We start from the raw sequence: 25,804 nt of genomic DNA, 5'->3' as shown, positions 1-25,804 counted from the left end.
AAAATTTCTTTAAGAAGACATTGCTGGGGGTGGGTGGTGGGTATAGCTCAGTGGTAGAGTGTATGCTCAGCATGCACGAGGTCCTGGGTTCAATCCCCAGTAGCTCCATTAAAAAAAAAAAACCCTAATTAACAACCCCCTCCCCCCACAAAAGACATTGCTGGGGCTCTGAAATTCAAGCTTCATTTGCTTTACAGCAAATCTGCTACTGTCTTTCCTAGAAATTTGTGAGGCTCAAATGAGGTGTTTGTGAGGGCACAGCAAGTGCTCCATAAAGGAGGGCAGTTGTCATGGTTATTGTTGTTGCTTTCACCCGCTTTTTCTAAGGGAGGGAGAGGAGGTTGAGGAGGGAGGAGACCCCTCAGCAGGGATCACGGTAAAGTGTGGCTGGAAGCTGGGCCCCTAGGTTTTCAGTCTTGCATTTGTTTGCACTGTGGGAGCGATGTTTTCTGAGCCCCATGTGTGGCCTTAAGGCCAGGGTGCCAGTGGTGGAGGCCCTGGAGGGTTAGGAATGGCCTCAGCTGGAATCTCCAGGCCCAGAGTCTGACTGTGGCCATTTGCTCAGAGGCTTCTGTGGGGGAAGATGGTCCATTAGCTGCTCTCTGCCCAGGCCCTGCCCTCAATCTGAAGTGGGAGACACAGGTCAACCCTCAAGAGTCCCCAGTCTCAAGGGGGAGACACAGGTGTGCCCTTGGGAACTCGAGATCTAACTGGGGTGACACAGGTCATCCATCAGGGACCGTAGTCTGATAGAGGAGATAATCTAGCTCTTGGGAGACTTCAGTGTGTTGGGGAGACCCAGACCAGCCCTGAGGAGCCCGCATTCTGAGGAGGCAGAGATAGCACCGCTCTCAGTGGCTCTTACAGGGGAGCCAGGATGCCACATCACTGTGGCAGGAATGCTCAAGTGCAGCAGTGGGGCTGAGCAGCTGGGATTTTGAAGGCTTCTGGGAGGAAAAGTTTGTGACTATACTCTCCTATCTGTACTGCCCTCATGGTTTACAAAGCACCTTCACAACAGTTATCTCAGTTAATCCTCATGTGACAATGGGACGAAGGTGTTATTATCCAAGCAGGGACAACAACCATCATCATACTAAGAATTATAACACTGAGCACCTACTACCTCGGGTCAGGCACTGGGCTGGGCTGGGCATTATCTGTAAATTAAAGAGCACCTTGTAAGGCAACATATGTGAAAATGCCTTGCAATCTACAGCCAGGTGCACATATATCTCTTGTTCTGTACAGAGACTTCTGGCTACTTGAGGAGACAGCTGGAAGGTCCTGGGGGGCAGAGGGCTTGGTTTTAGGATTGGAACTGGGAGACAGAGAGCCAGCATTAGGCGCCTGAACATGTCATGCAACTTTGTGCCTCCAAGCTTTTTCCCATGATATTCCCCGTGCCTGGAATGTCTCTCTCTCACCCTGTCTGCTTGGTAAGCTCCTGGCCACTCTTAATGGACTAGCACAGACTTCATGGTTTTTCCTTCTGCACCTCTTTGTAAGAATAAATTGTTCCCTCCCTGAGTTCCCAGGTCTTCTTGTCCACACCCTTAACAGAGTGCTTAGCATATGGTAGTGTAATCATCCACCTACCTGCTGTTGGTGGTGTTCAAATGTAGTTGAGGTCAGAGGTCACTAGGGGGTGCTGACTGATTACCAAGAGGGCTTCCTGGGCAACATTAATTATTTCAGTGAATTTACCAGTGTTCAAGATCAGGCCTTGCTCTCTCAGTGGGAAATCACATCAAATAAGCACCTGGATCTGATTTATAAAATCAGAATGCCAATTCAGGGAGGCAGAGCTCTAACATGAAGTGGGTAAGTGTGTGGGCTCTGGAGTCAGGCTGCGTGGGTTTGAATCCTGGCTCTGCACCTTTCAGCTGTGCGGCTTTGGGCACATGAATTCATTTCTCTGCCCCTGTTTTTTCATCCCCTAAATGAAGATAATAACACAGGAGCATTATGTTAAGTCAAATGATGTTTGGTACAGTACTGGGCACTTAATAAGAAATCAATAAATTTTACCAATATTTATTGATAAGTTATATAATGAGAATCAATTGTATCAGGCAAAGAGCATTTATTCAGTCCCCAAGTATTTATCGAGTTTCTACAACATTTGAGGCTCTGAATCAAATGCTCGAATGAATCAGCCAAGTGAGGAGATGGCTATAAAACCAAGATTTCTTAATTGTATATTTCAGCTGTTATAAATAATTAGGATGAGCACAAGTTACTGTGAAAGCAAGAATCATGGCGCTGAAGACTTAATCTGTATAGCAGCATTAGTAAAGGCCTCGCAGAGGAAGTGGCATTTGAGTGGAGACCTGATAAGTGAAAAGAAGTTGCTGGAGAAGGCCCAGGAACTAGGAGAGGGCATTTGAGGAAGTGAAAGCAGCCAGTGAGGAGGGAGCTTGGTGAGGGAAGGGGACTGTAGGACAAGGTGAGGCTGGAGAGGTGGGCAGGTCCCTGATGGTGTTGCACCCTTGAGGCCATGTTTGGGAGTTTGGAATTTATCCTGAATGCAATGGCCATCCTCCAGGGGCTAATTTTAAGCAAGAGAGTAACAAGACTGGCTTATCCTTAAGAACAATTGCTCTGGATGCTGAGTGGATGAGGGACCCCAAAGCAACAAAAAAGGAGGTAAGGAGACCAGTGAGGAAGCCCTAGGAGTAGCTGTCCAAGCAAGAGATAATGTTCCAGTTTAGACTGGAGTACTAACAGCACCATACTTCACCCAGCAAGGTGGGATAGAGACAGAATCAGGATATATTTTTGAGGGAGGGCTGACTGGACTTACTAATGGATTAGCTGAGGCCAGATTTCAGCTTGTCCAAGTGAGTTGATGAGTGGAAATTTGAGCTTTTGTATATCAGTGTTTGAAGAGGCCATTTAACTCAATTGGAAGACTGGGAAGAATTAATTTATGTGTGTGTGTGTGTGTGTGTGTGTGTGTGTGTGTGTGTGTGTGTGTGTGTGTGACTATCAATGTTGGCCATGTTGTTTTTAAAAAATAATGATAATTCTTGATGTGGTATATTTATACAATGGAATACTATTCAGCTATAAAAAACGACAACATAACGCCATTTGTAGCAACATGGATGTTCCTGGAGAATGTTATTTTAAGTGAAGTAAGCCGGAAAGAGAAAGAAAAATACCATATGAGATCGCTCATATGTGGAATCTAAAAAAATTTTTTAAATGAACATAAATACAAAACAGAAACAGACTCATAGACATAGAATACAAACTTGTGGTTGCCAAGGGGGCTGGGGGTGGGAAGGGACAGACTGGGATTTAAAAATTTGTAGATACTGACAGGCATATGCAGAACAGATAAACATGATTATACTGTATAGCACAGGGAAATATATACAAGATCTTGTGGTAGCTCACAGTGAAAAAAAGATGTGACAATGAATATATGTATGTTCATGTATAATTGAAAAATTGTGCTTTACACTGGAATTTGACACAACATTGTAAAATGACTATAACTCAATAAAAATGTTTAAAAATAATGATAATTCTTGAATATAATAGACTTAAGAGTTCAAATTGTCTCATAAAGTTACAAAATTTTTAAATTGTGTTAAAATATACGTAACATTACAGTTATCATTTTAAACATTTTTAAGTGGACAGTTCAGTGGCATTAAGACGGTGCAACCGTCACCACCATCCACCACCAGCCATGTGAGTTGGTCTGAATCTTAAGAAGACTAATTAGAGTAAATCGAGAAATGGAAGGGGTGGAAGTGGAAAACAAGTATGGCAATCTTAAGAGAACTGAAAATTGGAGTGGTAGGAGAAAGTGGGATTATAGAAGAGTAAAAAAGAAAGTGACACTAAAGTATGTAAATTGAAGGGGATGATCCAGAAGAAAGAAAACTGTGGTGCAGGAGATTTAGGAAATGATAATAACAAAAGTAGAATCCTTGAAAAGACGACGATGATGAAATTCAGTACAAAAGTGGAGGGGTTGGCCTTAGTTAGCTGGTACTTATTCCCGCACATTTAGCAGAAGTGAAGGTCAAATACAGCACTTACTGCATAATTTGCTGGGACCAGTGCAAAATGACAATGTGGGGGTCTTTTGTTTTGAAATTGTTAAGAATTTCAGGACTGCAGCAGAAGGACATTAAACCAAGTACAGAGCCCGTGTGACTGCACAATTTGTACGGAGGATGTGACGATGACGGAGGTAGGCTGTTCTTTGGGCAAGTCCCTTCTCCTTTCCGGGCCTCAATCGATTCACGATTCACGTAAGAATTGGAAGAGATGACTAAGGACACTTTCAGTTTCACCGTTCTACAAGCTGGGAGGTCACTCCCAAGGCGTAAAAGCAAAGTTTAAATTAAAAAACAAAAAAACAAAAAAACAAAAAACTTGTGCCTTTTAACTTCCAACACCGCCGGATTTAAGCCCAGGGCTTTCTGGAAGTCTCCAAAAAGCATCTGGTGACCATAGCAACTCACGCCAAACTCTTAGTCCCTCGGTTCCGTCCACCGCTTTACGAACGCGCTCTTTGATTGGCTCAGCAGATTGACCAATAGTCGGAGAAGCAGGCTGCTTGCCGCGTGGTGAATGGCCGCAGGCCGGGAGGGAGGCGGGAGGAGAGAGCGAGTAGGCGGGCCTGGGCGGTGGGGCGCTTGCGTGTTTCCGGCTCCGCTGCGGAAGGCGGAGGACAGGAGCCGTTGGACCGGACGCTACCCGCAGGAACAGAGAGCGCGAGACGCGAGTGCGGAGGTCAGACTTAAGAGCGTGGCTAGCAGCCGGCACGATGGGCGGAGAGCAGGAGGAGGAGCGGTTCGATGGCATGTTGCTGGCCATGGCGCAGCAGCACGAGGGCGGCGTGCAGGAGGTAACGGCCCGCGCGGCGTTGGCTCGGCCTGGTCCACCTAGGCGGCCCCGGCCACGCTCTCCGCCCTTCTCTGCCTTCGAAGGCCGAAATCCACCCCTAGGCCTCGTGGGCTTTGGAATCCCCCCGCATTCTCACTGCACCCCATCTTCCGGTCTGGCCTCTCCGCAAGTCTTGTCCTCGTATCAGTCCTGGGCCCCCGGGACCTCTCCGTAGTTCCTATCTTAGCAACCCCGGCGACACTGCTCCCGCCCCTGGAAAACGTAGGTAGGAGAGAGCCTTGGGATCTCTCACCCACCTTAGTCTCCCACGAGCTTCCGGCCCCGTTTCCCCTCGGGTGGCCGCCCCCAAGAGCATCCCTTAGCACGAACAATTCCAGACATTGAGATTTGCATCTACCAAGATTTGGAGCGAATGGAAGGATATGAGCGAGGGTGAGGGGTAATATTAACACGTGGTCTTTTTAGGCCTTGAATGGGGAATAGGAGGCCTGTGTTCACAATTGTTTTCCACCACCTACTGACTTGGAACCATTCCACATCTCCAAGCCTTTGAAACAGAGCTACAAATCCTTATCTCCTGAATTTGAAGGAGAGTAATGTCTTGAAGTGAAGGACAGTGAGGAACTCTTAGGAATCAGGCTTGAACATTTAATAGGTATTTCTTGAGTAATTGATGTGTGTCAGACACTCTCTAGACCTGGTCTTGGGGGATACATATGTGAGCAGAAACCTGTTCTTGCCCTGATGGAACTTGCAAAGAGCTTTTCAAGAACATAATTTATGCATAGTGACCAGACACAATAACACATAGTGTATGAAGGATAAGGAGCAACTAATAGAGATTCTGGAGTTGGTTTTTTGGACCATGGAAAGAGAAAAGCCTATTAAAACCAGTCCAGAACTTTTTCTATAAAGAAACTTAAGAAACTCGCCCAGAATCATCCAACAGGCTCCTGACCTGGTGGGGACCAGAATCCTTGGGCCAGTGTGTGCTTTGCACAGTCCATTGCTGATTTTGTGTCTCACTGGGGACAAGTTTTCAAGGAGCTTTCCATTCCCATTCTCTCATTCAGGTGCCTGTGGTGACCAGGGACTTCTAAGCTCCTAGATATGGGAAAAGTGCTACTAATTTGCAAGTGTGAAGGGCTCTTGTCCTCCATCCCTCTAAATTGTTGACGCAGAACTGGATTTGGGAGACAGTATATTTTTGAGTGAATTGAAAGGATGTCGAGAAGCAGGAATTGAAACCATTGAGATAAGTTATAGCATCAGATTAGAAATACTTGGGCAAATAACAGGCCTTTTATATATACATATATATTATATGTATATATTTTATACACACATACACGCACACACTAACCCTAGGACACCACTATATCTCTTCATTCAGCAGAAACTTTACTGAACATATACTCTGAGCCAGGTCTGGTGCCAGGCACTGGGGATGTAGACAGACTCATGGTTCATTGTGCCTGCTCCTGAGGAGCTCCCTCTCTGGCAGAAGGTCTCTTGCTTTGGACCAGACACCGTTAAGGGCCTCACATCCATTACTTCCTTTGGTTCTCACAAAACATCCTCCTTACCTTTATCCCTAGAAATAGGTCCTGCTGCTATTTCTGTTTTATGGAGTTAAGGAACTTCCCCAGAGTCACAGAGCTAATGTATATCAGTCTGATACTCAAACCTGTGTTCTTAACCACTTGTCTACACTGGTACCCCAGCCAGAGTTAGTTGGTCTTAACCATCTTTGAAGTGGCTTCATTTGCTCCCCTCCTTCCAGTTCTGCCCTTGTAACTCAGCCAGTGCCACTTTGGATGAGGTTTTTACTATCTGGAGAGGAAAGCTGGGCCCCAGGCATTTCAAGCCCTGGATGCAGAGGAGTGTCCCATATCCTTAGGCTGCTCTGTTTCTGGCACCACAAAAAATGTGAAACACACACACATATGCACACAGGAAGTGAGAAATCTGCCTTTCAGGTGATCTGGATAAGGTTAAGTTAGGCTTCCTGGCAGAAGTGACTAAGACGGGGCTTGTGGGGAGGAGGTTTCCTTCCAGTTGGGAGGCTCAGGGATGAAACAGTCCAGGTCCAGTTGCCCTCCTAGACTAAGGAATTTAGCTTCTGTGTGGTTGAGGTGTCCAGTATGGCACCTCTACAGCTTCAACTTTTGCTTCTGTCTTTCAGCTTGTGAACACTTTCTTCAGCTTCCTTCGACGCAAAACAGACTTTTTCATTGGGGGAGAAGAGGGGATGGCAGAGAAGGTGAGTGTTGGGGCCTGCTGTCCCTTGGGCAGCTGTTTCTCCAGAAGAAGAGCTTCCTGACATTTCTTTGGCATAATAATCCTCAGCAGAAGTGAAATGCCAGGGGCAAAGAGTCGGGGAAGGGAAGCTTTATTGAAGCCCCTCTTCTTGCCAGGTGCTTTATCTACCCCTTTTCCCATGATCCTTTAGCAGTTTAAGAGCGGCAGGTGTTACTATCCCCATTTACAAATGAAGAAATTGATCTGGGGCCCTTTGCCCAGAGTCTTGAGCTGAGTTGTGGGAGAACCAGGGTTGGAAACAGGGCTGGAACCAGGGCTATTGTAAAACTGCCTTCTGCCCCTGACACCATGCTTCTTGGTTCCTTTTCCATTGAGAGGATTTTATCTAGTTACATAGCCAGGAGATGGGAGCAGGCAAGTGTTAGAAACTTTGAGCTTAGAAGACAGAGATGTAGGAAAACTCAAAGCCAGCCAATCCCAGTCTTCCTGGATGCTGTGACTCAAAGTTCAAGGATTTCAGAATTGCATTTTGTGGTACAAGTTCTGAGATCTTGGATTTACTTCTGATTCCTTAGATTGTAATTATATATTTGAAGATTGGTAAATCATGAAGATGTCACCTCACTGAACTGTGATTTTTAAAACCTTGGCATTTGTTTTCACTTAAGAGACATAGTAATGAGAAGGAGACATTTTGCAAACCGCTTTCTGTGGCTTCAGGGTTCTAAGAAGCTGAAGTGCTCGATACTGTGTCTTAACAATCTGAGGCTAGTCTGTCATAGACTCATCCACCTGGAGGAGGAGTCCTGGGTTCTTGGCCAGCTGTGTGGCCTGATTGATTTCCCACCAATCCTCTGGTCCTTTCAATCTTCACATCTGTAAAATGGAAGAAGGGGGACTCACTGACCTGTAGGACCCCTTCTGATATTCTTTCTGTATTAGCAGTAGCACCTCTGGTTTTTCTGTGGGCCAGACTACCTTGTCAGTCATTCATTCGTTCAACTAATGTTTATTGAACAGTTAACACTTTGCCTATGTTAGCTACTATGATAGACACTTTGGGATTACAGAGGTGAATACAGACATGGTCTTTGTTCTCATGGATCTCACAGTGTAGCCCCCTTACCAGTGACCCCCTCACCCCCCCCCTAAAAAAAAAAGGACAGTTAAAGAAGTGGTGGGTGTTTGGGCGAAAGTCCTAGGAGCATAAAATGGAAACTAACCTAGGTTGGGGGCTCAAGGAAGACTTCGTGAGGAAGTGGTGCCTGAGGTGCGAGTAAGAGGTAGCAGGCAGGAGAGAGGTGGTGTCTCAGGAGTATCATAGGTAGCTGATGCTTGTAGTGATGGTAGCTGCCATGTATTGGTTGTCTCCTGGTCCCTCTTAGACTTTGTTATGCTCCCTGGCTCTTTGTTCCCTTAGAGTTGGCTCTTTCCCAGGAGGTTGGTCAGACTCTTAGGCAGGCAGAAACCTGTCCAGCCTTCCCTCCTGGTCTTTAGTTATAACACAGTAACTCCTTTGTATTGAGGACCTACTGTGTGCAGGGCCACCAGATGTATCATTTCCAAATGCATTGGTTAAGAGCATGGGCTCTGGGTAGACGTGAGTGAATCCTGGTCTCCCCTACTCCCTGCTTCACAACTGTGTGGCGTAGGGTGAATCACTTTCTGAGCCTCATTTTTCTTCCCTGTAAGAGGAGCTAATCCTTCCTTCCCAGGGCTGTTGTGAGGATAAAAAGAGGTAATATAGATGAAGTGGCTGGCATAGTTCACAGTCCCTTTTTTGGACCTCTTGGGGCCAGATATGTTTCGGGATTTAGAATCCTTTGGATTTTAGGAGGCAGTGTAGTGCATGTACAGTAGATTATGTGTAATACCCCTATCCAGGGGTCAGGAGCGCATCCTCTAATGAAACTAATATTTCTGCAGAGAAATGTTTATCAATATTTCTACCAAGTGGGAGATACGAGGACTGTAAATATTTTCATGCTACAAACTTGTAGAAATGCAGGAACACTTTTAGTTTTTATAGCTTTGGGGCTAAGAATTATAGAGAAGAGACAGTGGGTTTGAATGAAGCCATAATGATCAAATCAGCATATTACTGTCACAGGAAGAGATCAATGGGCTAGTGAAGCAGAATAGAGAACCCAGAAAAAGTCTAGCTTGTGTGAGGATTTAAGACGTGTCTAATGAGGTAACGCAGGTCAGTCGGCAGAGGATGATTCAGTAAGTTGTGATGTTACAACTGGCCGTTCTGTAAAAAACCAAAAGTGTACCATCTGTTTTACTCATATCTAAAAATAAATTGATCAAGAAGAGCTTCATGAGGAAAGCTAGGAAACTATGTATAATCTTGTGTGGAGGAGGCCTTGCAAAGGTAGGCACCTGGGAGCTGTAGAAGAGAAGGTAGCTGTTTGCCTCTCCAAACGTAGAAAACATGTATGCCAGAAGAGCTGCAATGACATATAAAGTCAATTGAAAAACAATAGGTTTGCAATACAGAGGACAGACAAAATTTAATAGCTAACTTAATATGCAGGGAGTCATAAATTGACAAAAGGATAAACAAAAATGGGCAGTTTCAAGAACATATGAAAAAAATGCTTAAATTCATTAATAGTCAAGGAAATGTAGGGGAAAGAAACAGTGAGATGCCCTTTTTTCCTTATCAAACTGACAATGTTTTCCAAAAAATTGCTTACAGGGATATGGAAAAAAGGGTACTCTTCAGACATTGCGGGTAAAAGTGGGCAACATCACTAATCATTAGCGAAATGCAAATCAAAACCACATTGAGATGTCGTCACCTCACACTCATTAGGATGGCTTCTATCAAAAGCCCCAGAAAACACCCAGGTGTTGGCAAGGATGTGGAGAAATTGGAACTCCTGGGCACTGTTGGTGGGAATGTAAAATGGAGCAGCTGCTGTGGAAAACTGTGGTGGTTCCTCAAAAAGTTAAAAATAGAACTATCGTAAGATTTGGCAATCCCACTGTTGGTATATATGCCCCCAAAATTGAAAACAGTATCTTTTAATTTTTTTTTTCTTTTTCATTAAAGGGTATTACAAGATATTGAACATACTTCCCTGTGTTATATAGAAGAAACTTTTTAAAAATGTATTTTTTTATATAGTGGCTAACATTTGCAAATCTCAAACCCCAAATTTATCCCTTCCCACTCCCTTTCCCTGGTAACCATAAGATTGTTTGCTATGTCTGCGAGTCTGTTTCTGTTTTGTAGATGAGTTCATAGTGTCCTTTTTTTTTTTTAGATTCCACATATGAGTGATACCATATGGTATTTTTCTTTCTCTTTCTGGCTTACTTCACTTAGAATGATGATCTCTAGGTCCATCCATGTTGCTGCAAATGACATTATTTTATTCTTTTTTATGGCTGGGTATTCCATTGTATAAATATACTGCAACTTCTTTATCTGGTCATCTGTCGATGGACATTTAGGTTGCTTCCATGTCTTGGCTATTGTATATAGTGCTGCTATGAAAATTGGGGTGCAAGACATGAAAACGGTGTCTTGAAGAGAGATTTGTACACCCATAGCAGCACTGTTCATAATAGCCAAAAGGTGGAAGCAACCCAAGTGTTCACTGACGGGTGAATAAATAAAATGTCATATATACATATAATAGTCAGCCTTTAAAGGAAGACAGACGAGCACATATTGAATGATTCCATTTATATAAAGTTCTAGAACAGGAGTGTGTCTTCTCCCTCAGATGTGGCCCCTCTACCCTCCATAGTCAGGTTCAGGACCTCATGCCTTCTGGTTTATCATAAATCTCTCGGGGCCTTCCCTGACCAGACTGGAGGAAACCACTCTATTCTCCTGTCACCCAGCCTAGGTCAGGGAGAGCTGTGTTCAGGTATGCCCAGTGACCAGTCTGGAGCCTGTCCTCTGGAACTGACCCAGCCCTCCTTAGCCTTCCCCACTCTGCTGGGCTGTGGTTCCCAAAGATGTGTCCAGTGAAAGAAGCTGGACTCTGACAGTCTGCTGGTTGGCACCACTGAGTAGGCTCCATACTCCCAGGGGTCTCTCCCTGGGGCTGGTCCTGGGTAAAGCTCATGGGAGGAGATGGGGAGGAGGGGTCAGAGGCTGCTGGGTTGGCCTTGACTCTGCCTGTTGGTTCAGCTCTGCCCTTACCTAACCTCCAGGAGCTAGGAAGGAACAGGATGAATGGGCTGTAACATGATTCACTGGAGCTGGGAGAGGGGAGGGTCCTGCTCCCACCTTCCCTTGGCCACTGGTTGGCAAATAGCTTGAGTTCAAGGTCTCCCTGATTAGGGACTTGGGACCAAGGCCCTGTGATGGAACAGTCTCTGTTGGTGTAATTGTCCCGTGACTGATCTCTTCTACTGACAGCAGAATGGCCTTCAGGTGGCTCATTTCTTTTTACATCTCATTTTGTTAACCCGTTTGGTTTGGGGGGTGCTTTTGGTGCCCTTTAACCTTGAAGAGTATGGAGCTACTGTAGTGTGGCATGAAGTTGGGGGTTTGGTCTGTGCAACATCCCTGTGAGCTAAGGCTTCGTCCTCATCGATGAGGAATCTGAAGCTCTTACAGGTTAAATAATTTGCCAAAAATACAGTAGCTAGGGTGTTAACAAAGCCTGGATTACAACTCTGGTTGTCCAACTTAAGTGTTGGGTCCTAGTCCCTGGACAGCACTTTTTTTTTTAAGTAGTTACTGTTTATTGAACTAAATACTTTGCAGGTATTCTCATTACAACTCAATGAGATAGGTGTGTAGTAAATCCCATTTTATAAACATGGAAACTGAGGCTCTGAGGGCAACACCTTGCCCAGGCATTCAGCAGATAGAGATGGGACTGGCTTCACGTCTGGATACATGACCCCTTCCCTGATGCCTCACTGCCTTCCCTTCCTTCCCCAGCTCATCACACAGACCTTCAATCACCACAACCAGCTGGCACAGAAGGCTCGGCGGGAGAAGAGAGCTCGGCAGGAGACTGAGCGGCGGGAGAAGGCAGAGCGGGCAGCCAGTCTGGCCAAGGAGGCCAAGTCAGAGACCTCTGGGCCCCAGATCAAGGAACTGACTGATGAGGAGGCCGAGAGACTGCAGCTGGAAATTGACCAGGTGAGAGTGGGCTTCCCTGCCCGCCCCCTCTGGCTCCCACTGGCACTGGAATTGGGGACCCTCTTGCCAACTGTTTTGCCCTTTACCATAGAAAAAAGATGCAGAGAACCATGAGGCCCAGCTCAAGAATGGCAGTCTTGGCTCTCCAGGGAAGCAGGTGAGATGGACGGGGGTGCTTGGGATTAGCAAGGGGCTTGGGAGCTTCAAGGGACTCTGTAGCCTTTCCCTTTCTCTGGAATGCCCTCCCCTCCCCCACCCTTCCCATAGCTTTGGGGATCCTCCTCATACTTCAGGATCCCACATTGGACCAAAGTGGGTTAAACAAAACCAAAATCCACTGGCTTTAAACCTTGGCAGGAAAGCCCAAGAGAGGGCAGTGCCTGTACAGGTACCATTCAGATGGGCTGGGGTCTGTGGGCCCAGCCTGGCCTTTTGTGGTGGGTTACTCTCACATATCCGGGGGATGTGCCCTTCAGGGCTTCTTCCATTGATCTGAGTCCAACTTCCCAAATAATCCTTGGGGCATTCATTTGGTTTTCCAGAAGTTCTGGTCTGAGACTGGGGTCTCAACTCTACAGATGCAGAAAAAGGAAATTGATCATTTGGTAGCCTAGTTTTATTTTAGAACATCCCTGCTCACAGCCACCTCATGACCTTCCATTCTGTGCTGGGCTTTCTTCCCGAGTCTCTTGGCTTGGACCCCCAGCTGGGTCCCATGGGTCCATCTCTTGACTGTCACTATCCCTCAGCTGTGTCCTTTGCCACATGGTATAACAGTCTGAGTTCCTTTCAGGCAGAAATGAGAAGAGGTTTTACCTCTGGCTCCCAGTGGGCCATGGACTGGGCAGGGACCAGGTCTGTTCTGTTTTGTGGCCATATGCCCAGTGCCAGCCCTGGGCCTGGCCTAGTGGGGTTCAGTCTGGGTCTGTGAAGTCAGTAGCTGAATATGCCGACTGTGAGCAGGAGGCTGAGGAGGACGAGGAGGAGGAGGACGAGAAGGACAAAGGGAAACTGAAGCCTAACCTTGGCAACGGGGCGGACCTGCCCAATTACCGCTGGACCCAGACCCTGTCGGAGCTGGACGTGAGTGCCAGGGGCTTGGGTGGAGGTTAGGGAGCCAGCCTGGGGCCCCTCCTGACTGTTCCTGCCCCATACAGGTGGCAGTGCCCTTCTGTGTGACCTTCCGGCTGAAGGGGAAGGATGTGGTTGTGGACATCCAGCGGCGGCACCTCCGGGTGGGGCTCAAAGGGGAGCCAGCGATCATTGATGGTGAGCTCTACAATGAGGTGAAGGTGGAGGAGAGCTCATGGCTCATTGAGGACGGCAAGGTGGTGACGGTGCATCTGGAGAAGGTGCGAGAATCCCCGCCTCTGGCCTGTGTGATGATAGAGGAGGTGGGCGGGGTCGGGGGGGGGTCCTGTTCATTAATGCAAGGACAATGCTGGGGGCCTGATAGATGTATCTTATTTAATGCCCACAACAAGACTTTTAAAGTAGGTCTGTCTCGTTTTAGAGTCAGAAAAAGGGCAGCTCAGAGATGCGCCTAGGTTCTTACCTCAGGTTCAGAACAGTCTTTCATACCAAAGCCTCTTCTTTCTCATTAGATTTGTACATACATTTAATTCAGTAAATACTTGAACTCCTACCATGTGCCAGAAACTGTTCTAAGTGCTGGAGAGAGAACAATGAACAAAATGTAGAAAACCGTGCCCTCAGGAAGCCTGTGTTTTCTCCCTCAGAGAGCTGAGACACAGGCACCAGTAAATGAGTGTGGTCTCTGTGAAGTGCCAAGGGTCCAGAGAAAGTGTCCCATGGCACGTACGGTCCGGCCCAGCCCAGCCTTTCTGGCCTTAGCTGCCTCTCACTCTTCCCTCTGTGTCCTTGCACTTGCTCTCCCTCTTGTCTTGCTTTTGAATGTGGCTTACTGCATGTCCTTTAAGTCTGAGCCCATGTGTTGCTCTAACCTCTCTCTCTCTGCCTGGATGATATCTCCCTCTGTACTTTATTCTTTCTCTTATCATGCTGATTTGTGACTGTCTCTGTGTCTGTCTCTTCCAGCCACTGGGGAGGGCAGAGGTCTTGCCTTTCTGTACCCTAGGTCCGAGCACAGTCCTTTGTGTGTCCCGGGTGCAGAATGTGGGAAGGAGAGAGTTTGGTTCTGGAAGGGTTGGGGGTGATTCCCAGGGCCCAAGGTGAGCCACCTCCCTTCCCCTGGTGCTCCTCTCAGATCAACAAGATGGAGTGGTGGAACCGCTTGGTGTCCAGTGACCCTGAGATCAATACCAAGAAGATCAACCCCGAGAACTCCAAGGTGAGCCCTGGCTGGTTGGAGGAGCCTTGGGTGGGAGGTGAGGGGCCTAGGTGGCCTCAGCTTCACCTATCCCTGTCACTGCCTGCTCCTAGCTGTCAGACCTGGACAGTGAGACCCGTAGCATGGTGGAAAAGATGATGTACGACCAGAGACAGAAGTCCATGGGGCTGCCCACCTCGGACGAGCAGAAGAAACAGGAGATTCTGAAGAAGTGAGCAACTCAGACAGATATGGAGGTTTGGGGGAGGTGTTTTGGGGGGCTTGGGCCTGGATGACAACAGTGAATGTGTCACTGAGCAGAACACAGGAGCGGCCCTGCCCTTTCCAGGATAAGCCAGCCAAGTTTATGGCTTTATAGCCTTGGCTTGCCTCCCCTAATCACTTGCTGAGGTCATCTTGAGGGCAAGGCCACCTCAGAGTAACAGGTGGTCATTGCCACCTACAGAAGAACAGTGCCAGTGTTGGCACGTCAGCTTCCAGCTTCAGGGGCTCAAGTGGACCTCAGAGAGAGACCTTGGGGTCCCGCTCCTGCCTGGCCTGACTCCAAGTTGCTCAGAGTTCTAAAGAGATTAGACTTCTTGTTGGGGGCTAGGAAAAAGGGAGTAACTTTAGGGGAGAGGGATGGCCTGTTTCACCTTCCTCCTATTTTCCCTCCCCAGGTTCATGGATCAGCATCCAGAGATGGATTTTTCCAAGGCCAAATTCAACTAATCCCTATGTGTGCCTCCCTGAACTCTTGGGGCTGAGTCCCCAGCTACCCACCTTTCCTTCCCATCCTTCCCTAGGACTTGTGGCTTTAGGGCTGGGACAGGCATGGGTCTGGCCAACGCACACAGGTCCCAGGGTATCATGGGAGAAGGGCTGGGGCCTTGGGGGGTCCTTGTCCTCCCTAGTTGGCCTGCTGTTACACATTAAAGCTATTTACTGAATTCCACCTGTGTCTTCTCTTCCCCCTGGCCTTTCCTTGGGTCATAGGCCTCTTATGGCTGCTGCTGGGACTAGGGCTTGGCTTCTAGCCCAGGTTCTGTCATGTGACCTAGGGCAAGTCCTTGTCCCTCTTTGCAGCTCAGTTTTTCATTACTTAAATGGAGGGTTCAAACAAGGCTTTTAGTCTGTGTATGATTCTGAGCAAAAGTGAGTTTTTCTGGCTATAGGGACCAGAACATTATGTCAGATTCTCAAAGGGGCCCATGGTTCAGCAAAGTTTAAGATCAGCTGGACTTGATTTTATTTACATCTCTAAGACAGTTTCCCATTGTAGTGGGTCTGTCCTCTAACCCTGGGTCACATGTTTCTAAAACTATATACGTATTTCCCAGGGGCAGAGAGTAGCAAAGGTGGGGAAGACTGCCCAAGCCTCAGACTGGCTTTGTGTGTTGGAGGGGATCTGGCCAGGAAGGCAAGGTGAAGCCCTGTGGAGCCCTATTGTGTGTCTCTGACCTGGACCTCTGCAGATTTTAGGGCTTCTCAGAGTCAGCCACTGAGGCAGTGCCTGGGCCAGAGAGGAACTCTCTTCTGCCCAAATCCACCCATGGGATCTGACCCCTGTCCCACTTTGGCGAGAGTGCAGGTCACGGTGCAGGGTGCCACAGGGTTTCTGGTTACAGCAAGACTGTCTAGGTTGGCTTGCCCAGGGTGCTATGCTCTGTGGAAACAGCATGGCCATTCTCTTGGTGTTTCAGAATATTTCATTAAAGACTTAAGCTATGTAGTATCTGGCTTTGTCTGTTTACCAAATTCAATAAACTGTTTCTGGGAATGCCAGTAGCAGTTCCCAAGGATGAGTTTGGGAAATGGTGCTCTTGGGCAAAGGCTATGGTGGAGGGACTACAGCATCACTGTCCTACTCTGTCCAGTGGTGTCCCTGGGCTCCAGTGCCCTGTGGTCATTTTCAGTCAGAGGCCTTGACCTGGATGAGACAGCAGAGCCTAAGGAAACAGGCCAGTTTTATCACTGGTACTGGGCCCTGTGGTCATGGCCACAGTCAGGGACCATCCTGTGTGTCCAATAGGAAACTTGATAAACAAGTATAGTTTGTCTAGTCACTTTCCAAAGGGTACTTATGGGGACACTAAAAACGGCTGTGGGGGCTGCAGGGGAGATGGGGGCAGAAGAGCTCCTGGACACCTGGCTTATTCACCAGTGAATACTGGACTGGTGGGCCTGCTCTGGCCTCACTGAGGTAAACACACTATGTGTGAGGAAGAGCTAAGTAGGATCCTTCTGATCCCAGCTGGGCTCCGATGTCCAAACATGGGGGCCCTTCTACCCCTAACAGGTCAGTTCTCCAGTTTGGGGGCAAAACTGGGTGCAGAGCCACAGTTACCTAGCTGCATAATGCATGGAGTCTCCTGAGCCCTAGCCCCTGTGAAAGAAGAATGACCCCACTGCAGGGTTGCTGGGAGTGTAAAGAAGACACCAGTGAACCAGTGCTGTCTGCAGCAAGGGGAAGGTGGAGGGAGCTGCAGGTCTGAGGCAGGGGTTTGGGGAACTGTAGGGATGGCCAGAAGCAGGCCAGCCTGCAGGTAGTGAACTGGGGATAGCAGAGGGAGTCCAGGCAGACCTGCCTAGAAGGACCTCTCAACAATGAGAAACTGCTTGTTAAACCCTTCTTAGATACAGACACTGCGCTTGGCTCCATCTCCTGGAATGCACAGTGAGCCTAAGAGGTGGGCATTACTGCTCTCAGTTTAGCCTTCTGACCTCAACCTCCAACACTAAGCCAGGCTGGATGCCCTATCCTGTCTCCTGCTTCAGGCTGCAGTCAGGCATATGGGACAGAAAGGACAGTATCACCGCCGAGATGAGCAGACAGACGTCTATTGTACTATGGTCATGTTAGCATGTAGAACTTCAGCCGAGAACCTAACTGCTCAACAGAACATAACGTGGAGTGGGCGCTGCCCACAGAATTCCAGACAGAGACCCTGCCCAATCCATTTAAGACAAGCTTCTTTTAGCTGTTACACACCACCCCCAACCCCCAGCCTGTCCTGGGGAGGGGGAAGTTTGTATGATTGGTTATGGGGTATATGTTACAGGGGGAGCATGTTATGGGGATAGAGTCGGAATTCAATCCCAGAAGTTAACTCCTTAGTCTTTGCTTCCCATGACCCAGGCCTCCTGAAGACGGTGGGCAGGAAGGAACAGGCCCATGCAGGGGGTCCAGGGGGACGTGGGCACCATGGCCCAGTGAAATGCACGTGGTCCAGGAACCAGTCAGCCAAGGCGGGAGGAGCCAGAGTAGGCACTGCTTCTGGGCTCATGGCCTTGCCTCCCACAAGGGGGTTCTGGCCCCCCTCTTGCTGTAGACTGTCCTCTCCTCAGAAGGGGTTGCGGCCACTGGGCCCGGTGGGGTTAGCAGTACACGTGGAGCAGGGGTGCTCCTGAAGAGTCTGTGTCAGTGCCCTGGAAAGATGAGTCGTGGCTGGCAGGGTATCCTGAGGGGGAAGGGAGGAGAGAGAGGCTCAGAGTGGGGAGGGGCTCATGCAGGTCCTGCGGGCAGGGAGAAGCCTGCTGAGAAGGAGCAGAGCAGGACTTGAGCCTGGGCCAGTCTGATCCTGGTTGGGTGACCTACTCAGTTTCTTGACCTCTTTGAGCCCCAGGCTTGTTCTCTGCAAAAGGTAATGACCCGGTTCCCAGGGGCTTGTCATGAAGGCCAAGAAGACAGCAGTAGAAACCACACAGGATGCCTTTTCAGCACCAGTGGATGCCCCAGCCCCCGCTCCATCCTCCACTTTCCTCTCCAGTGACCTGGGTTTAGCTGCAGGTTCTGGGCCCTTATCCCTACACTGGTTCAGGGGCAGCCCCCTGAATCTCCCAACTGAACCCTTTGAGCCAGCTTGCAGGATTGGGATGGGGTATGAGGCTGCTCAGGCTTCTCATCCCATCCCTTTTAATCCCATCCTCACCCACCCCAGGAGGAAGCTGGGAGAGGGGCACGTGGGGGGCCCCTAGGGCAGTCCCCTCTCCTCTCCGCACTCATCAGGTCAGGACCAAACCTGGGGCTCCATAAGGCCTCAGCTTCCTGGCGATGGCATCTGCGGTCGTCTCCTGGGAGATCTGCACTGTGAGTTCTAGGGAGGGAACACGAGGGGGGCACTGGTCATTATCACATCCTTTCAACCCTACTCCCCACTTCTGCCCCATTTCCCTTCTGAGGGAGGGGAGGGGCTACATACCCCTTGGCTGGGATAGAGAAACAATGCTTAAAACAAGAGACACTGATAGACAGCGTGTGTGTGTGTGTGTGTGTGTGCGTGCGTGCGTGCGTGCGTGTGTGCGTGTGTGTGTGTGTTAGTCTGTGCAGTGGTGGTGGTGGTGGTGGCGGGGAGACTTTGGTTAGGCGGAGACAAGCCCGAGGTGCAAATTTATATGGGTTTTGGGGTCCTGTTAACCAGGCTAAGCCTAAAAGCTACTCTGGCAGGTAGTAGCAAGGGACAGAAAGAGACTGTTAAGGGATGTAGAGGAGTGGAGAAAAAGGAGGAAGAGCTGGGGCCAGCTAAGGGGTGGACCCATAGTGGCCAAAGACCTCAGTGCAACCCTCCCTAGCCAGAGCCTCTGCAGCCCTGTGGGGCCCCACCTACCATCCTGGCTGAGCCCTGAGCCCACCATGGTCTCATGGCCGCTGTCAGGGGCAGCGGCGGCAGGGGCAGCGGCCCGGGTTGAGCGCCCCTCTGTGGTTTGCGGGCGGGTACGGCTCTTTCGGGTGCTGATGCGAATGATGCCGCGTACCAGGCGGCCCTCAGCATCTTGCTCATCCAGGTGGTAGTCCTGGGTGATGCTGCTGATAAGGTCCGAGATCTTACTGGTCTTCTCCAGGAACACAGTGTCTGAGGTGCACTTGGCCAGCTCGTCGATCTGATGTACGCTGAACAGCTCTGTGAGCTTCTTGAAGATGAGCACATCGATCTCTCGGCTGGACATGGAGCCACTGCCTATCTCAGGCAGGTCCAGGTCTGACTCGTGGAAGGAGTAGTATTCCTCAGAGCCACGGGGGCTGCTGGCAAGGGTGCTGGGCAGGCTGTGCCTCATGGGTGGGGGTTCGGCCAGTGGCTCCTTGCAGCAGGAGTCCGCATCGGGGGCTGGGGAGGTGGCGCTGCGGTAGGGATACACAGGGATGCCTTTGAGCTTGACATCAGGGTAGCTGAAGCTGCTACCCATGTTTGACTTGAGCCGCTGGCCATCCCGCTGTCTGGGAGGGGCGCAGTCAGGGCTGGGGGGCACTCCATTGTGCTCCTTGGCCCAATTGGCTTCAGCAGCCCCCTCAGGGGAGTCCCCAGCAGACAAGCAGGGGCTGCAGCCCCGCACACAGGCTCCACAGCGCTGGAGGCAATTCCGGCAGCGGCGGAAGCAGAAGGCAGCCCGGCACCAGTCCCACACCCAGGGTTGCCAGAGCAGGCAGCAGGTTGGGGGTTCAGCAGCTGGCTCAGTAGAGCTAGAGATGAAGGTAAGGCTCTCGGGCCCATAGTGGCCAGGGTCTTTGGGGTCTGGCCTGCGGGTGCGGCGGCTTGGTGGGGCCCTGGATGGCTCATCGTATGTCTCCAAGCATAGCTCTGTTGGCCGCTCCCAGGGTCCCAAGCGTGGGGGCCCAGATGATGGGCGAGGGTGTCCCGGTCGAGGCATGGCTCACTGCATGGTTTGCTGTAGCCAGGCACCTGTAGGAGAGAGGCCAGAAAGGAGTCAGTATCAGAACTCAGGGACAAGCTCCTGCACTATGACCTGAGGAGCTTCCGATTTCTGGTTTCTGAGAGGTCTGTGATGTGGACAAGCACAAGTCTGCCCACAAACCCTCATCTAGTGTTCCCTCCCTCCCCAAAAAGGAAGCTCTTTCTGTGGTCTAACCTACATGTCAAAATCTCCTGGGACTTCACACACATTGGGATGGTCACTATCGAAAAAATAGAAAACGACAAGCATTAGAGAGGATATGGGTAAGTTGGAACACTTGGCGTTGCTGGTGAGGATGTAGAATGGGACAACTTCTGTGGAGTGGAAATTCATCAAAAAAATTAAACATGATTTACATGTGATCCAGCAATATCACTTCTTGGTATATACCCAAAAGGATTGAAAACAGGCACTCAAAACATATTTGTAAACCAATGTTCACAGCAGCATTAGTCACAGTAGGCAGAGGAGGAAACAACCCAAATGTCCACTGATGGATGAATGAATAAACAAAACGTGGTGTATACATACAATAGACTATTATTCAGTCCTAAAAAGGAATGAAATTCTGACACACATTATAACATAGATGGGCCTTGAGACTCTATGCTAAGTGACATAAGCCTGACACAAAAAAGACAAATATTGTATGGTCCCACTTACACAAAATAGCTAGAATAGTCAAATTCATAGAGACTGAAAGTAGAATGGTTGTTGCTGGGGGCAGTGGGGAGGAGAAAATTAAGTGTTTAATGGGTAGAGTTCTAGTTTGAGAAGATGAGAAAGTTTTGGAGATGGATGGTAGTGCTGGTTACACAACAATGTGGTTGTGTTTAATGCCACAAGACCATAAGGCTAAAGTGACTTAAAAAAATTAAAATGGTAAATGTTATGTTATGTATATTTTACCACATAAAAATAAAAATCTCTTGGGACCTCACTTTCTGGGGAATGGTTTCCCCTAGTTTCTTCCCACTGCTGGTAAGCCTCAGAGGCTGCTCAACAAATACCTTTCCCTGTGACTTGCTACAGAACCTGATTATTACCATCTTCCCTTTCTTCCTCTATTCCTTCAAATCAGACGTGGAAATGCAACAGGTCCCCTGTCAATATTTCAGTCTGCCTCAGATTTGCTCTCCAGTCAACACTTAACACCAAGCACTGTTTTGCTTCCTTTGATTAGATAAGAAAGCTGAACCACAAAAATCACCTTCATTCCCTCTGCGACTTGGTTGCTAGCAAGTTCAGAGCTAAGATTTCATTCATTCCATAAACACTGAGCCTGGCTCTGTGTTAGGCATGTAGAACCAAAGATGAATGAACTATTGACCCCCTGTTCTTGTGATTCTCACATGGTTTTGTAGAGAAAACAGATACCTAAAACCTCATAAGCTGGAACATGTAGGATATATGAGGCATTATGGGAGTAAATAATTCTGCCTGCAAGAACATTACATAGTGATGTATTTGGGAGGGTACTTGTTCACATGTGTGGGTTTGCTGGGCAGTAACTATCCTTAGCCTGGATTTTCTGAGACATTAATCCCTTAACTTTTTATTTATCCCTGATTTAATGGCACTAGGGTCCTAGAACTGGTGATGTGTACAGAACCTGGAACTGGGCATCAGGATATCCATATTCTAGTCCCAATTCTGGCTCTAATAGGCAACATGGTTTGGGCAAATCAATGCCACCTCCCTAAATAGGGCCACCATCATCCCTCACCCAGATACTGTTGAGGCCCCCATTCTGGCCATCTCTATTCCCCTCTACTTGCTGCAGCCAGGGAAGACCTTAAAAAAAAGAAAAGAAACCCACAAACTTGAAGAAACTTGGCAGACACCACTTTAATAAAATGATAGAAGTTAACATTATTAATAATGGGACAAACTGCCATGATGTGTCTCCTGATACTATACACTAAGAAGGGTACAGCATCACTTATGAAGTATTCCTGCCAAAAATGTATAACCTGAATGTAATCATGAGGAAACATCAGACAAGCTCAAGTTAAGGGACATGCCCACTAAATGTAATGTGTGATCCTGGATTTGATCCTGGATCAAGAGAAAAAATTGGAAATCAGGTAACTGGTAGTATTTAAAAATAGTGTATTATGTAATAGTATTATGTCAATGTTAACTTCCTGAAGTTGATTGCTGAGGTTAGTAAGACAATGCTCTTATTCTTAGGAAATATACACTGAAGCATTTAGGGCTAAAGAAGCATAATGTCTGCAACCTAATCTCAAAGGGTTCCCCACAAACAGAAGGTATATGTGCGTAGAGAGAGAAAGGCACAGAATGTTACCCATGGGGAATGGGGATGAGGAGGATACAGGAATACTCTAACTATTCCTGCAACTCTTCAATACACTCCCCAGCCCCACTTGGCACTCCTTCTCCAAAGACTCTCCAGAACCTTAAGTCAGATGGGGGACCCTCTCCCCACAGCCTTCTGCTGGGCTCTCAGTTCAGCTGAGTTGGCATTGAAGCCATATTTGAAGATAAGCCTATATATGACCCCAAGGGGCAGGGACTGTGTCTTATTCTTTTCTGTTTCAGTATCTGGAACAGGGTTGGTACAGTAAGTGCTTCAGGGGATTGACACATTCTGTGCGACCTCTGGGTAGAAACAGGACCACTGGGTAGAAAGTAAAAGGACTTAGGTTCTAGACCAGAGCTGGAGGAGCAGCAGTCTAGAAGGAGGGGGGTGAAATTTCCTCTCCAAAGGTGTACAGACTGAAATTGAAACAGGTGACTTGAAAATCCCTTACAACCCAGAGAACAAACAGTTAAAAACGTTTGCCTTGGGTGCTCGCTTTGGCAGCAAATATACTAAAAAATTTGCCTTGGTTTGAGCAATGTGGGGGTGGGTATGGATTCACTCATTCACTCAATGAATATTTACTGAGAGCCTACTGTGTGCCAGATGCTGTTCTAAATTTGGTGGATACAGAAAAAATTCCCTAACCTCAGGAGTTTGCATTCTAGTGAAAGAGTTAATTATTGATACTGTACATTGTTCTCAGTGCTTTAAATATCTTAAACCAATTAATTTTCACAACCCTATTTGTAGGTTTTATTATTATTACTATTATACTGAGGAACAGAGAGGTTAATAAGTTATCCAAAGCCACACATCTATTTGAACCCAAATGGCCTGGCCTAGACTCTTATCCACTACCCCCATCCCATCTATTACTTGGGAGGAAAGGGTCAGTCAAAGTGGCCAGCTGCCAGCTCCATGGACAAGCCTGTGCCCAAGAAGGGCCCACATAGGGAGCCCTGAGTTTTCCAGGCTCAGCCCTTGGATGAGGAGGGTGGGCACATCTACACTGTTTCAACTACACTGAGCTCTGGGGTACCTGGGGTTTGTAAGAACATCACGAGGTTGCTGATTGTGGTGTAGGTTGTTGTCTCCTCCTCCACCTCCAAGGTTTTAGGAGCGGCTACTATTCATTAAATCCATCCAATAAATATTTACTGAGCACCTATCATGTGCCCAGTACTGTGCTAAATGCTGAGGAATCAGCAGTGACTGGGCCAGAACCAGGCTCCAGCCCAAGAGGACTTTTGCTTTATTTAACACTCACAATTGCCCTGTAAGTATTACATCTCCACTTTACAGATCAGGAATCTGAAGCTCAAAGAGGTGAAATGACTTGCCCAGAGACATCTAGCTGGAAAGGGATGGAGCAGGATTTGTACTGTGGTCCGCCAAACTCCAGAGCCCCTGTACTTTGCTCTGTGCCGCACATCAGGAAGAGGGGGTGGGATGGAGGAAAGGGGCAAGACCTGGGGTAAGGGACAGTGCCTGGCCTCATTTCCCCCCTTCCCATTATTCTCTGAACCCTCCAGAAGTCAATTTCAGCCCATTTTGTCCTGGCTATATGCTGTCACCTCCCAAATCCTAGGAACACCGGTCACTTGGTTTAATGAGGGGAGAGCTCCTGTTCCTGTTGTGGCCCCAGGCAAGACTCCTGGCCTCAGTTCTCTCATCTTTAACAAAGGGAGAGAGGAGTATCTTTATGGGCGACCATAAGGTTTAAATGAGATATTGCGTGCAGGGGCCTTAGCATGTTGCCTGGCACCTGGGAGGGGCTGGGTCACTGGGCGCCTCAAGGCACTGCAGAGTGAGTAGCTCCCAGGTGTCAGGCGCGCCCTCCCTAAATTTCTTGTTGAAGCTCTTTTCTCCCTCCCACTTGGTCCCTGAGAACACACACACTCAGGGGTCTGTCTGCGTACCATCCCCCTCCTCCCAAGGTACCCAAGACAGGCTCGGCCGCACCAGCCTCTGCCCCACCCCAGAGCTCAGCCAAATTTTGCACACCCAGCAGAGAGGTTCACCCCAGCCCTGCTCACTAAACAGCCGTCGGCTCTGGCACCCGGCATCCACGCACCCTAGATCTCCTGCCCCAAAGGCTCAGCCCGCGACTCCGTCTGCGGGCACCTAGTCCCGAGGGCAAGGGAGAACCAGACCTCGGCATTGCCCGTCGGAGTAACACAGCCCCTACACCAGCAATGCCCTCGAGGCAAGCACCACCCTCTCCAGTCCCAGGGCCCTCCGCCTGCGGGCGGACACAGCCTCTCTAACACTGTTCAAGGTGTGCACGGTTCCCTTCCCCCATTCCTCCCCCGTCCCTCGAGAGAGCAAGGCTCCCACCCCAAGCCAGAGCAGCCCTAAGAGCCAAGACAGCCCCCCTCACCCCATTCTGCCCGCCCAGCCCAGGCGCCCGCTCAGGCCGCTCCCTGGCCGGGCCGGCCATCGCACCCCGGAAGTGGGAGGCTAGCCTGAGGAACCGGCCCCGGGACCCTCGCCCGCCCGGGCGTAGCCTTGGGGGGTCTCTCCACACTGGTGCCGCTCTTGTTCGCGCGCCCTCGGGCCCGTGCGGGGCTTACCTGTTCCACCAGGTGAGCCGCCTCCGGCTCGGCCCCTTCCCCCGCCCCCCTCGCCGCTCACCTGGGGCGCAGGTGAGCGTCTCGCGGGAGCGCTGCACGGGCCGCCGTTGGGGACACACTTCCTGCCTCCGCGAAGCTCCGCCGCCGCGCACCTGGGCCGAGGCCCCGCCCCGGGAGCTGGGCGGGCACCGTGGCGGAGCTCCCGCGTTCAGCCTGCGGATTCCGAGAGCAGCTCTCGGCCTCATCCGGGTAAGGACGATAGGGCGCGGTGGACAGACGGCGGGGCTCAATCTTCTCTTGCATTAAATGGGCAGGTTATCCCAGCAGTGTCTGAGCGCCCGGGGAGCACTTGCCAGGCCTTAAAGGCTCAGCTCAAAGGGCATGTCTCCTGAGACACCTCTCCTGACCACTAACGCCTGTCTGGTTTTCTGTTACATAGAACAGTTCCCTGTACTCTTTGTCATAATACTCAGCATACTGTTTTCTCATCTTCTATCTCCTCCTTTAGCCTCTGACTATGGTATGGTCTTGTTCCCAAATGCTTTGGGTGCTCAGCAGATATTCTCTATTGAGTGAACCGCTGGACTGATTTCCCCCTTCGTCCTGAGGCAGTACTGGGGGCCTAGTTCCTCTGCTCTGGTCTGCTCACCTTCTCTGTTCCAGGAGAT

At 49.1% G+C, this 25,804-nt stretch overlaps 2 protein-coding genes across 3 annotated transcripts; one reads left to right on the top strand and one right to left on the bottom strand.

Annotated features, from left to right (window-relative positions):
- Positions 1-4,676: 4,676 nt before the first annotated feature.
- Positions 4,677-15,493, top strand: NUDC (nuclear distribution C, dynein complex regulator). Its single transcript, XM_010993752.3, has 9 exons — positions 4,677-4,873; positions 7,058-7,135; positions 12,050-12,253; positions 12,345-12,410; positions 13,217-13,336; positions 13,411-13,605; positions 14,481-14,564; positions 14,657-14,775; positions 15,224-15,493. The coding sequence occupies exons 1-9, from the start codon at positions 4,793-4,795 to the stop codon at positions 15,273-15,275; spliced, it is 999 nt and encodes a 332-aa protein (XP_010992054.2). The 5' UTR covers positions 4,677-4,792; the 3' UTR covers positions 15,276-15,493.
- A 1,875-nt stretch (positions 15,494-17,368) lies between these two features.
- KDF1 (keratinocyte differentiation factor 1) lies at positions 17,369-25,218 on the bottom strand. 2 transcript variants are annotated; one of them, XM_010993753.3, is made up of 4 exons: positions 25,137-25,218; positions 19,151-20,221; positions 18,566-18,640; positions 17,369-18,004 (listed from the first exon to the last, which is right to left on the bottom strand). In XM_010993753.3, exons 2-4 carry the CDS (start codon positions 20,187-20,189, stop codon positions 17,922-17,924), a joined length of 1,197 nt encoding a protein of 398 aa, XP_010992055.1. In that variant the 5' UTR covers positions 20,190-20,221; positions 25,137-25,218; the 3' UTR covers positions 17,369-17,921. The 2 variants fall into 2 exon arrangements, 1 of the variants encoding a protein (XP_010992055.1); XR_004140656.2 differs by having other exon boundaries at positions 17,958-18,004; positions 18,480-18,640.
- Between the last annotated feature and the right edge of the window lie 586 nt (positions 25,219-25,804).

The sequence above is a fragment of the Camelus dromedarius genome, chromosome 14 (genome assembly GCF_036321535.1).
Source record: "Camelus dromedarius isolate mCamDro1 chromosome 14, mCamDro1.pat, whole genome shotgun sequence".
Classification (NCBI taxonomy): domain Eukaryota; kingdom Metazoa; phylum Chordata; class Mammalia; order Artiodactyla; family Camelidae; genus Camelus; species Camelus dromedarius.
The sequence above is the reverse complement of the archived record's forward strand: the minus strand, read 5'-3'. Positions and strand labels throughout refer to the sequence as shown.

Coding starts and splice junctions, on each gene's coding strand:
- NUDC (XM_010993752.3), top strand. CDS start 4,793: ATGGGCGGAGAGCAGGAGGAGGAGCGGTTCGATGGCATGTTGCTGGCC. Junction 4,874..7,057: donor ACGAGGGCGGCGTGCAGGAG/GTAACGGCCCGC, acceptor TCTGTCTTTCAG/CTTGTGAACACTTTCTTCAG. Junction 12,411..13,216: donor TTGGCTCTCCAGGGAAGCAG/GTGAGATGGACG, acceptor GACTGTGAGCAG/GAGGCTGAGGAGGACGAGGA.
- KDF1 (XM_010993753.3), bottom strand. CDS start 20,189: ATGCCTCGACCGGGACACCCTCGCCCATCATCTGGGCCCCCACGCTTG. Junction 18,641..19,150: donor CTCAGGGCTCAGCCAGGATG/GTAGGTGGGGCC, acceptor TTCCCTCCCTAG/AACTCACAGTGCAGATCTCC. Junction 18,005..18,565: donor GAGGCCTTATGGAGCCCCAG/GTTTGGTCCTGA, acceptor CTTCCCCCTCAG/GATACCCTGCCAGCCACGAC.